The sequence below is a fragment of the Ranitomeya variabilis genome, chromosome 4 (assembly GCF_051348905.1).
Source record: "Ranitomeya variabilis isolate aRanVar5 chromosome 4, aRanVar5.hap1, whole genome shotgun sequence".
Lineage (NCBI taxonomy): Eukaryota > Metazoa > Chordata > Amphibia > Anura > Dendrobatidae > Ranitomeya > Ranitomeya variabilis.
In genome coordinates this window covers 758,749,619-758,762,476 of record NC_135235.1, presented here as the reverse complement: position 1 = coordinate 758,762,476, position 12,858 = coordinate 758,749,619, and the positions used below count along the sequence as shown (strand labels likewise).

Below are 12,858 nucleotides of genomic sequence, written 5' to 3'. Positions count from 1 at the left end.
CAATTGACCAGGCATGTAATGAGGCCTTATCCCCGGTGCAACCTGGACCACCGGTGGCGTGTCTTTAATGTCAGACTTTCACGGGCACGGCGACTGGTGGAGTGCGCCTTTGGCATTATGGCATCCAAATGGTGTGTTCTCCAGTCTGCCATTCAGCTGAGTGAGGCAAATGTTAATGAAGTCATAAAAGCTTGTGTTGTTCTACACAACTTCACAAGAATTCATGAGTGCTCCTCAACTGACAGTGGTGAAGGCATGTTGCCTAATGTGGGTAGGCCTACAACACAAGTCCTTCCTCCGCGGCATCCCCTTTCTGGCTTAAAAGTTAGGGATATTTTTACAAATTATTCTGTTTCACCTCAGGGAGCTACTCCCTGGCAAGATAATGCTGTTTCTTTGTTGTAAGTTTTTCATATATATCTATATATATTTTCTGAAAAAATGCATAAATTACTTATATTACTTAACTATATGTGTGTCATTGACTTATGTAACAGATGTTTATCAACCGAGTAATTGAGTATGATGTTGTAATGATTGGTCCAACAATCTGAAATTGACTTTTGACTATATATTTTTTTATTATAGCAAAAGCCTTTTTTTATTTTTAAACACCGTATTAATATGATATGTTGTTTTTTTAAAAAAAACTAAACATGACATAACCCATTTTGTAAGATAAATATAAGTGCTATCACAGCAGAGTCAAACAAAAACAGGTTTAGATCAAAAAAATAAAAATATTCATCATAAAACAATTCTTATTACAGATTTCTGTAAGTTGGTGGAGGTGATGGCGGAAGCTCAGGGTCCTGGTCAGGTGGCCTTTGTTGGGTCAATTGTCCATCATCCTGTGTGTATGATGTCTGTCCCTGCTCAAAATGATGGCCTTGCTCATATTGGCCAGTTAGGTATTGGCTATAATAAGGGTTTTGAGTATGGCCCTCATGAGGTTGAAAATAAGGCCTTGCCTCATAACCCCCCCCCCCCGCCAATATGGCCATGTCGTCCAAACCCAGGTTGGGACCAGCCTCCAGCACTGGGTCTGGACAAGTGGCCATATTGGGAAGGTTGATGGTATGATGGTATATGGTAATGTGCTGGCCTTGGTGGGTTTTGGGTGGGAATGGGTAGAGGTGTAAGCACACGTGGAGGGGTGCTTCAAATACTTGTTGAGCATGCACCTGTTGAGATGATGGAAGGCGCAGGACGTTACGTGCTGACAGCTGCCACCTCTCAATGAACTCAAACAAATCATACGGTTCATTGGGGGGGGGGTGCATGCATCAATAAGTATTTGAAAACACCCTCTCACACATAGCCTCACCTCACGGGGTATGGGACGGAGGTACCAGGCCAGGCTCCTCGCATAGGCCTCCTCACCATCATTCTTTGCAGCCCTGGCCAAATAATTAAGGAGCCCAGTGTCCACATTCCTGCGACTTTCTTGCAGCTATCTCCTTCTGCGGCCACGGCGGGAAATGACAGCAGGCTGTGGGGATGTCTCCAGTGGAACAGTAGGGCTCCTACTGTTTCCTGGATCATCCTGGCTTATTCCTGGAGCTGGTGCTGCTGTGGGTGGTGGTGCAGCTTCTTGGCCAGTTGTTGCCGGATCTTGTGGTGCAACTGAAGATGTTGCAGGAGGGATGCCAATGGAAGGATGTGAAGATGGGCCAGCCACCTCTTCTCCTTCCCCAACCGGATCTATCAGGACCTCCGAGTCTGAGCCGGTCTCCCTCTCAGTGGGGTTTGTCTGTATTCTGTTAGTAAAGTATGAGAATAATTAATTTAAATTTTAAATTTTACCTTTATAAAACATATGTATAATGTGTTTTGATGTTTTTACTTACGGTCTCAGATCCATACTGGGATCCAAAAAGGAGAGTCGGTCATAATAAATATATTTGCGCTTTTTTGCAGGCGCTGCTGACCCACTCCTGGCCCGCTGCTGCCTTTCTCGCCTATATGCTGCACTATCGTCTCATAACATCTTCCACTGCAATGAAAGAAGAAAATAATATATAAGGCCATTGTGCACAGTGGTACCACAATGTGTCAGTGATATAACAGATTTTAATGTGGCCTAGTAACCTGCATTTCTTAAATAATATCATCAACATAAATATTGTAAACACAAACAGCACAATACGGTATAATGGAAAATACATAGAATTTCAGGCCATAAGGACAGGGTCCTCTCCCCTCTGTAGCAGTCTGTCATTGTAAATTTGTTTAATGTAAATGACACCTATAACTCTGTACGTAACCCATTTCTCATGTCCAGCACCATGTACTGTAATTAATGGTGCTATATAAATAAATGAGATTATTATTAATGAAAAATAACAATAGGCCCAAATTCATGTAGGTAATGCACTTTGCAATATTAATTCATAGAGAAACATGAGTGTACTTACTAATTTGCCTTTGGACCTCACGTGGCCGCTGCTCATATTCTGGGAAAAGGATCCCACATATGCTCCTCCATGCTGCCTCTTTTCTGGCCCGGTTAGAATAATGGGCATCTCGCTGATCCCAGATTTCTGGCCTCTCTTGCACCAGGACCAGCAGCATTTCGACATTAATAACATTAGACATGATGCAGGAGACTCCGTGGAGGCGTGCGGCTGACTTCCGCGATGTCTGTCTGGCTTTTTCAGCTAATTAGCATGTCTGAGCTTCCTGATTGAGGGCTTTGCACATTTCCTGTCACCTGCTTAACTCTTGCGTATTTTATACGAGTCACACTGCTGGTCCGTGTGTAATCGGTATTTTTCTCGCCCCCATGGACTTTCATTGGCGGATTTTTTGCGCAATACGCTGACAAACGCAGCATGCTGCGACTTTCTACGGCCGTAAAATACGGATGCGTAAAATACGGATGCGTAATATACGCCAAATAGGAGCTGCCCCATAGAGATTCATTGGTCCATGTGCGTTGTTTTTGCGCCTCGCATACATCCATAAAACTCTTTAGTGTGACGCCGGCCTAAATGTGATGTGGTCCCTAAAAAAATGGTTTTGTAAATTTGTGGGTAAAAATCGGAAGTCGCCGGTCAACTTTTAACCATTATAACTTCCTAGACATGTGGGAGATGTTATTTATTAACTATTTTGTGTGACAGCTCTGTGATTTAACCCTGCTGTTGTCTTTGGTCAAAAACGACCGACCTTGAACTTCAATATTCTTTAAAATATTCAAGATGCGGCTCTGAAACCCGTGGCCGACTGACCCATCCTCATTTAAGTCAATCAACCACAAGTTTCAGAACCGCATCTTGAACACCCCAAAAAATACCAAAGTTCAAAATCGGTCTCCCCAGACCGAAGACAACAGCAGGGTTAAGGGCAAAAAAGTGAAAAATTTAATAATTTCAACATTTTAAAAATTTTTATCAAATTTTTTTACAAATAAACGCAAGTCATATCAAAGAAATTTTACCACTGTAATGAAGTACAATATGTCACAAGAAATATGTCGGCACAGTAGTATACGTCCAGTTACCTTTGTGAAAATAAAAACAAATTGGGGCTAATAATCCCCTCATGTGTGGGGTCTATTTGTCTCCAGAGAAATCACACGTTACATTCCACACAGAACATTGTGTAGAAAAGGCGGCGCGAGGTGATTGTGCCAGTAGTGAGGGCGAATAATGGCGGGAATGTCACTGACTGAGGAGAAGTCTCCATGTAGCGTCTTCACTGCGGATCACGTGACCCCTGACTCCTCCCCTGTGACCTCATCACAGGTCCTGTGCGCACAGAGCAGCCATATCTGTGGAGTGCGGCTCTGCAGGTGGAGGTATGTGGAGATTCCCCAGTACTGAGCGCAGCCGGGGACATTAACCCCTTCTGCACGGAGGAGACTCTTTTGGGGTTGTTGTTGCCCCTTTATAAGAACCATAACGTTGTTGTTCTGTTTCCTGTAATAGATACATACGAGCCAACTATGGAGGACAGGAAGTGAGGGAGCGGAGTGTTCTCCTAGTACAGGGCCCCTTTCTTGGTCCCCACACAGTGTAATGCTCCTTATGTAGTATGTATGATGCCCTCCACAGTATAATGTTCCCACAGTACCACCATCCCCCCACACTGTATTGTTCCCACAGTACCGCCATACCCCACACAGCATAATGACCCCATTATGTCCCTGCCCTGTATTGAGTGACCTGATACAACACACAAACACAAGGCAGAAGTAACCAATATCATTATTTATTTCCCTGATAATGGCGGAATTGTGATAAGTATAGCAACAGTGAATAATATAAAGCATGGTGATTACGAGGTGAAATATACAATATCATAAATACACTGTTCAAAAAAATAAAGGGAACACTAAAATCCCACATCCTAGATATCACCGACTAAAATATTCCAGTTGTAAATCTTTGTTCATTACATAGTGGAATGTGTTGAGAACAGTAAAACCTAAAAATGATCAATGAAAATCACAACTAATATCCCACGGAGGTCTCGAGTTGGAATGATGCTCAAAACCAAAGTGGAAAATGAAGTTACAAGCTGATCCAACTTCAGTGGAAATGCCTCAAGACAAGTAAATGATGCTCAGTAGGGTTGAGCGAAACGGATCAAACATTTTCAAAAATCGCCGACTTTCAGCAAAGTGAAACCTGACCCGATCCCACTGTGGGATCGGCCATGCAGTTGGCGATCTTCGCGCCAAAGTTGCGTTTCGTATGACGCTTTCCCCGCCATTTTTTCAGCCAATGAAGGAGTGTGGGCAGCGTGATGACATAGGTTCCGGCTTGCTTTCTGCGGCGTCACAGGGGGTATAACCTCCATATTACCGTTTGGGATGTAGCGATTTCCACAGTCCAACACAACCTATGCTTTGCACGGAGGAGAGAGAGAGAGACTTTGATTTCCCATTGACTTACATTGGGTTTCGTGTTTCGGTTGATCCCCGACTTTTCGCGATAATCGGCCGATTTCACTCGACTGGACTTTTGAGAAAGTTGGGTTTCGCGAAACCCGACTCGATCTTAAAAAAGTAAAAGTCGCTTAACCCTAATGCTCAGTAATGTGTGTGGCCTCCACATGCCTGTATGATCTGCCTATAATGTCTGGGCATGTTCCTCATGAGGCAGGGGATGGTCTCCCGAGGGATCTCCTCCCAGACCTGGACATAAGCATCTGCCAACTCCTGGACAGTCTGTGGTGCAACGTGACGTTGGTGGATGGTGCGAGACATGATGTCCCAGATATATTCAGTCGGATTCAGGTCGGCAAAACTGGCGGTCCAGTCCATAACTTCAATGCCTTCATCTTGCCGGAACTGCTGACATACTCCAGCCATATGAAGTCTGGTATTGTCCTGCATTAGGAGGAACCCAAGGCCAACCGCACCAGCATATGGTCTCACAAGGGGTCTGAGATTCTCATCTCGGTACCTAATGGCAGTCAGGCTACCTCTGGCGAGCACATGGAGGGCTGTGCGGCCCTCCAAAGAAATGCCATCCCACACCATTACTGACCCACTGCCAAACCGGTCATGCTGAAAGATGTTGTAAGCAGCAGATCGCTCTTCACTGCATTTCCAGACTCTCATGTCTGTCACATGTGCTCAGTGTGAACCTGCTTTCATCTGTGAAGAACACAGGGCACCAGTGGTGAATTTGCCAATCCTGGTGTTCTGTGGCAAATGCCAAGCATCCTTAACAGTGTTGGGCTGTGAGCACAACCCCCATCTGTGGATGTCGGGCACTCAGATCATCCTCATGGAGTCAGTTTCTAACTGTTTGTGCAGACACATGCACATTTGTGGCCTACTGGAGGTCATTTTGCAGCACTCTGGCAGTGCTCCTCCTGTTCCTCCTTGCACAAAGCCTGAGGTAGTGGTCCTGCTGCTGGGTTGTTGCCCTCCTACGGCCCCCTCCACATCTCCTGATGTACTGGCCTGTCTCCTGGTAGTGCCCCCAGCCTCTGGACCCTACGCTGACAGACACAGCAAACCTTCTTGCCACAGCTCGCATTGATGTGCCATCCTGGATGAGCTGCACTACCTGAGCCACTTGTGTGGGTTGTAGAGTCCATCTAATGCTACCACGAGTGTGAAAGCACAACCAACAATCAAAAGTGACCAAAACATCAGCCAGAAAGCATTCGTACTGAGATGTGGTCTGTGGTCCCCACCTGCAGAACCACTCCTTTATTGAGGGTGTCTTGATAATTGTCAATAATTTTCATCTGTTGTCTATTCCATTTGCACAACAGCATGTGAAATTGATTGTCAAACAGTGTTGCTTCCTAAGTGGACAGTTTGATTTCACAGAAGATTGATTTACTTGGAGTTAGATTCTGTTGTTAAAGTGCTCCCTTTATTTTTTTGCACAGTGTTTAGTTAGATAGATAGATAAAAGAAATAGAAAAATAGAGCAGAACATGCAGCATGGAAAGAATCTGTGTGCAAAAGAGCTTCCACAGGCATATACCAAACCTTGCATGTAGTAGTCCAAAAAAGGAAGCAGCACACCACTGTCTGTGAATAAGGAGCTATTTTATTTAGCCCATGATGGCGACGTTTCAGTTCAGTATAGCTTGAAAAAAGTTAGCTTTAAACGTGCCAAGGTCAAAACCAAGAGATAACAAGGTAACCTAGGGGTAAGGTGGAGGGATAGTGCGAAAGGGAGTCAAAGGTCAGAAAGCCAACAGAACAAACAAGCAGAGCTAAACAAGCAAATGCAAACTGAGCACACACTCAAGGGGTCAGACACACAGGCTAAACAAAAGTATAGCTGACAGGGAATCCTAGTCTGGAGTGTGTATAAATACCCCTCCAGATCCAAAGATTGGCGAGCAATATTAACCCAGAGAGAGCAGGACATGAACCGCGTCTTGTACCATGACACGTAGTAGAAGATGAAGATGTCGTCCTCATGTAGTAGTTATTTCTCATGTCGCGTGTAATGAATATCTCCTGCAGTATTGCTAATGCCGATTCCAGGGTCGGTAAATGAGACGAGAATTAGCGTTATGGAAGATGAGTCTATGAGAAACGTATTCAGCTGCCGACTCCGAGGAAGAAACTGCTTGTTGTCTGTGGCCTAAATATATAGGATTTATTAGTAGATGGAAAGAAGGAAACTAAATACTGTAAAATAATAAATCTCCTCATATGTTTCTCTTATTATCTCCAGTATTTGTATTATTACACAGGATTCTTATGATGTTACATCGGCTCATCTTCTCATTCAGGTCTCTACAATATCGGTTCCTCTCAGTGAAGATCTTCTACAAAAGAAAATTCCTGATTTACCCATCAAAAATGGATATGGACAGAGACAAGATGGCGGAGAGGATATTACACCTCACCCTAGAGATCCTCTTCCGGCTTACTGGAGAGGTGAGAGATTCTGATGACGTCACATTACATCATTCATATCTATGGGAATAACAGAAGGACAGAACTGGAGAGGTGAGGACTCTGGAAATGTCTGTAGTGAGATTTATTAATGTGTCTCTCCATTACCAGGATTACACAGTGGTGAAGAAGACCTCTAGTGATCGCTGTCAGGATCCTGTGTCTGAGGGATGGGGAAGACCCCTGAGCCCAATCACGGGGCCTCCGCCTCACTCCCTGATCCATGAGGACATCAATGACCAGAAGATCCTAGAACTCGTCTACAAGATGATTGAGCTGCTGACTGGAGAGGTGACACTGCTGGGAATGCTGGGACATTATACAGTAACACTATGAAGAGATCGGGGGATGACGGTATCATTGTATGTGTCAGGTTCCTATAAGGTGTCAGGATGTCGCTGTCTATTTCTCTATGGAGGAGTGGGAGTATTTAGAAGGACACAGAGATCTGTACAGGAACGTCATAATGGAGGTTCCCAAGCCCCTCACATCTCCAGGTAATAGACAGGAATAAATACACACGGCCTATAATTATCTGTATGTAAAGAATGAATTCAGTCCCTGTATGTGTTTCCTCCAGATCTATCCAGTAAGAGGACAGCACCAGAGAGATGTCCCCGTCCTCTTCTTCCACAGGACTGTAAACCAGAAGATCCCAATGCTCTTCAGGATCATCAGGTAGATGGAGAGAAGGTTTTCAGGAGATCTCCCCTATGATGTGTAGACGCCGGTGAAGGTCTTGTGCTCAGTCTTGTTTTATCCACCAGTATTATATGTTTTATACTTGTGTAATGAGAACAGTGGAGATGGCAGGATTAGAGCTGATCATAGATATGACTTCTCCATCTGTCGGTGACTTTTACAATATTTGTTTCAGGGTGAAGATCTGACCCATATTAATACTACAGAGACATATGTGAGAGATGATGAGTGGTGTAAAGAGGAGATTCCTACATATGGCTACCCAGGTGAGTAGTGACCACTAAATGCAGAGAAATCACAGATTCTTCTCAGTCACCGGCTGTGGCTGCTTTATCGGTGGTGTAGTCCAGCCGTATTACCATGATCGCCATTTTACCTCTAGACCATAACATTCTCCTCCACCAAAAAAATGTTCAAATAACTTTGGGTATTGAAAGCCTTTTTCTATAGAACTTACAACCTGGAGGATCCACCTACCCCCTGGGTTTAGGAGACGCTTATACCTGCCCAGATCTGTAAACTATAAAGCCAAATGACAGCGTACGTAGAATGTGCCGACAAGATAGAAAATCACTTGAAGAAAAATATTATGATGGGCCTGTAAGAGAAAGCGGAGGGTAATGATGCTGTTGGCTTCCTAGAACCCTGAGATCTTATCGGATGAATCTCCCTTCTCTCCCTTCTGTGCTGCTGAATGTGATCATATGGTCCCTACAAGACCAGGTCCAGTCTTTCTGGCCAAACTTCACTTTTATGATCGACAACATTAAATGTGCAGTGAGGCCAAGTGTGAATTTCTGGACAATAACAGAGTTTCCCTTTATCCTGACTTTTCAATTTGTATTAAAAGCGACTAACTTCCAGGAGGATTGTGATAATCTACATAAACCCATCACACCGGTGCCATGATATATCTCTGAGCTGTGCGTGGCTGATGGCTGTAATATTCATTTATTCCCGCCTGCAGGAGATGTGTTGGCTCCAGCCCTGGTTTCATGGATTCACTCCACCTCATAAATTACATTGTTTTTGATCCTAAGAAATTCAGATTACTGCACAATCTCCTGAAATGTGAAGCAATATTATTTCCTCTAATCTTCTGGTCAGGATTCATAGTAGCTCCAATGGTCCACCATAAATGAGTGCAACTCTGGTTTACTGTTGAAGTTCTCCCCTCATACATACGTTGTTGTTGGGGATATAACATAGAATAAAAAATGTCTTTTTTCACATGTTCATTCTGTATGATAGTTTGATTGTGGTGGGATCGGCCTGCCTCACTTATGAATCTGTAACTCCCTGATAGTCTTAAAAAAAAAACCCTCTCCATCGCCTTTTCCAAATGCCTAAGATCTAAATTTAAATTGAACCTGTCAGCAGGATTGTGCTCAGTGACTACAGACACTGTCAGGTCGGTGCCGTTATACTGATTACACTGATACCTGGTGATGAAATCCGTCTTGTGGTTGTGTAATCTGTATTTGTAGTTTTATGATGAGGCTTAGAAAAAAAAATTACATCCTTCAAAATGTCACCAGCGGCTCCTGTCCAGTAGCATCTATCTCTTACTTATAGACTGGGCAGGTGCCGCTATCGCCGGTGACATTTTGCTGGATGTAATTTTTTTTTCTAAGCCTCCCAATAGCCACAATATTATAGGCATTATCAACAATAATATCAATGCTATTATATGCATTATGTAAAAATGGGGGCAGGTCAGTGAGGGATCAGCGACCTGTCATAGGCCAATACAGATGAATATGTAATCAGAGCATCACATAAAGCCCCGCCCACAGCCCCGCCCCAGAGCACCACATAAAGCCCCGCCAACAGCCCCGCCCCAGAGCACGAGAATCTCATTAACTGAAAACTACAAATACAGATTAAGCAACAACCACAAGACGGATTTCATCACCAGGTATCAGTGTAATCAGTATAACGGCACCGACCTGACAGTGTCTGTAGTCACTGAGCACAATCCTGCTGACAGGTTCCCTTTAAGACATCTCCGCTCTGCACTATTATACACAGTTCTCTTTAAATGTGTAATATTTCTTCTTGAAACTCATCTGACAGAAAATATTGGAGCTTCCGATAGTTGCGAGACCATGCCACTGTGATTATGCACATTTTGGTGCTGACATTGTATAGATTGCTTTGCTCTCACTGTGGTTTGGTGCAGCTATTGAGCTGACAGCATCTATATATGCTAAATGGGGCATATACCTCTGGTTGATAAGTGTTACACATTGATGCCCTTTATTCCAGGGATATTGCTTGATACGCAGACTGTCATTTATTAGGCTAACGGGTTCTCGAGTATTATACTGTTTATTTTGGGTCTTGATTTTTTTCAGCCAATGTTGAGGACTATTTTAGTTGTTTTTAAATTGTATGTGTTCTCTAATAACGAATTGTTTACTTTTTAGTGATCCCTGTTTTGTGTGCATATACTTTCCTTGCTTGTTGCTATGTTTACTATTGATATGCATTAGGTGATTCCGATTTATTTTGAGGTGGTGCCTGCTCATATTTACTTTATTTTCACCTACATAACATTGATTGGTTTCTTTTTAATTCGATATTTGGGAGGCAGAATGAACAAACAGTTGAACACCACACACTACTGGTTCATCCTGTAAGGTTTTCTATTAGACTGTGAACTGTCATTGTCTTGGTAAATAATTCGTTTTTTACAGAACTTTCCATTTTTATGGACAGTTTAAGTAGAAATGTTCAAAAATATAAAACTCAAGGATATTTTATTAAAAAATAATAATTGTTTTTTTATCTTAGCAGATGACTGTACCAGTAGATCAGAGGGACAGCTGACATCTTCAATTTTTAAATCTGATAATCTTGAGATCCTACAAGATACAACTGAAGTGAGTGCCATTACTCCAGATATATCATCATCCCTTCACAGCAAAGATCTGTCATCTGATCCTACGAAACAGGTCCCATCTTCTGATTCATTACCGACTACTAAAGAAAATCAAAGTCACAAAATAGGCATTAAAAAACAAACTGCTCCTAAAGCAATGAAGACATTTTCATGTTCAGAATGTGGGAAATGTTTTATCCAGAAATGTAATTTTATTATACATCTAAGAACTCACACCGGGGAGAAGCCTTTTTCCTGTTCAGAATGTGGGAAATGTTTTAATCGGAAATCTGTTCTTGATATCCACCAGAGAGCTCACACAGGGGAGAAGCCTTTTTCCTGTTCTGAATGTGGGAAATGTTTTAATCGGAAATCGGTTCTTGATATCCACCAGAGAGCTCACACAAGGGAGAAGCCTTTTTCCTGTTCAGAATGTGGGAAATGTTTTAATCAGAAATCGGTTCTTGATATCCACCAGAGAGCTCACACAGGGGAGAAGCCTTTTTCCTGTTCAGAATGTGGGAAATGTTTTAATCAGAAATCAGTTCTTGATATCCACCAGAGAGCTCACACAGGGGAGACACCTTTCTCCTGTGCAGAATGTGGGAAATGTTTTATATGGAAATCATCTCTTGATAGCCACCAGAGGGCTCACACAGGGGAAAAGCCTTTTTCCTGTTCAGAATGTGGGAAATGTTTTAATCGAAAATCAGTTCTTAATATCCACCAGAGAGCTCACACAGGGGAGAAGCCTTTCTCCTGTGCAGAATGTGGGAAATGTTTTAACCGGAAAGCGAATCTTGATAGCCACCAGAGAACACACACAGGGGGGAAACCTTTTTCCTGTTCAGAATGTGGGAAATGTTTTACACAGAAATCGGTTCTTAATAGACACCAGAGAACCCACACAGGGGAAAAGCCTTTTTCCTGTTCAGAGTGTGGGAAATGCTTTAACCAGAAATCGGTTCTTGCTAGACACCAGAGAACCCACACAGGGGAAAAGCCTTTTTCCTGTTCCGAATGTGGGAAATGTTTTAACCAGAAATCTGTTCTAGCTAGACACCAGAGAACCCATACAGGGGAGAAGGCTTTTTCCTGTTCCGAATGTGGGAAATGTTTTAACCAGAAAGCTCATCTTATTAGTCACCAGAGAACTCACACAGGAGAGAAGCCTTTTTCATTTTCTTAATGTGGAAAATATTTTACTTGGAAATCAACTGTTAATAAACATCAGAGATGTCACATACGGAAGAAGCCTTTTTTATACTCAGAATGTTGAAATCGTTTTAACCAAAATTGAGTCTTATAAACGAGATACCAATTCACCGCGCTATGCTGAGATAATAGAGAAAGAAAAAACAAAAATACTCACTCTGTGATTGTGTTAATATGGAGCATATATCAGGAAACTCATAAGAATGAAATCCTTTTGGTGGTCACTGCCAATAAAAAATAGTATAGATCATATACGGAAATGAATAGAATTACCAGTAGTACTGCTGACTAAAAAATTTTCAGTACTTACTACTTGGTGCGAATGTCCATGAGAGACTTCGTGAACCTGGTACTGGGTTCTAGCGTCAAGGGGTTCTGCTAGTAGTGTGCTTTAATTGTGCGTATTTAGTACTTCAGGGAATAACAATATGTTATATGATTAATGGATGTGTTCCTTATACCTAAATACAAGCCTCTGAGTATTTGAGACTTACTGCTATATAGGCAGAGGCAGAAATTGACACTTGATGGTGAAGGCAGTCCAACCAGTGAGATACTGATAGAAAGCACAAGGTAAATGAGAGCGGTAATTAGAGGAAATCACTCGTGCAGCTGAGTCCTTGAATAACCTGTTCTTATATGTGTAAGATTAGTATGAGCCCATAAGACCTTA

The 12,858-nt window shown here is 42.7% G+C and overlaps 1 protein-coding gene across 3 annotated transcripts; it reads left to right on the top strand.

Annotated features, from left to right (window-relative positions):
• The first annotated feature begins 1,790 nt into the window (after positions 1-1,790).
• On the top strand, positions 1,791-12,357 carry LOC143766865 (uncharacterized). 3 transcript variants are annotated; one of them, XM_077254859.1, is made up of 7 exons: positions 1,791-2,054; positions 7,219-7,366; positions 7,496-7,675; positions 7,758-7,881; positions 7,965-8,062; positions 8,262-8,352; positions 10,886-12,357. In XM_077254859.1, the coding sequence occupies exons 2-7, from the start codon at positions 7,289-7,291 to the stop codon at positions 12,157-12,159; spliced, it is 1,845 nt and encodes a 614-aa protein (XP_077110974.1). In that variant the 5' UTR covers positions 1,791-2,054; positions 7,219-7,288; the 3' UTR covers positions 12,160-12,357. The 3 variants fall into 3 exon arrangements, with proteins under 3 accessions (XP_077110974.1, XP_077110973.1, XP_077110972.1); XM_077254858.1 differs by having other exon boundaries at positions 10,883-12,357; XM_077254857.1 differs by lacking the exon at positions 1,791-2,054 and adding an exon at positions 3,647-3,802 and having other exon boundaries at positions 10,883-12,357.
• Positions 12,358-12,858: the final 501 nt, after the last annotated feature.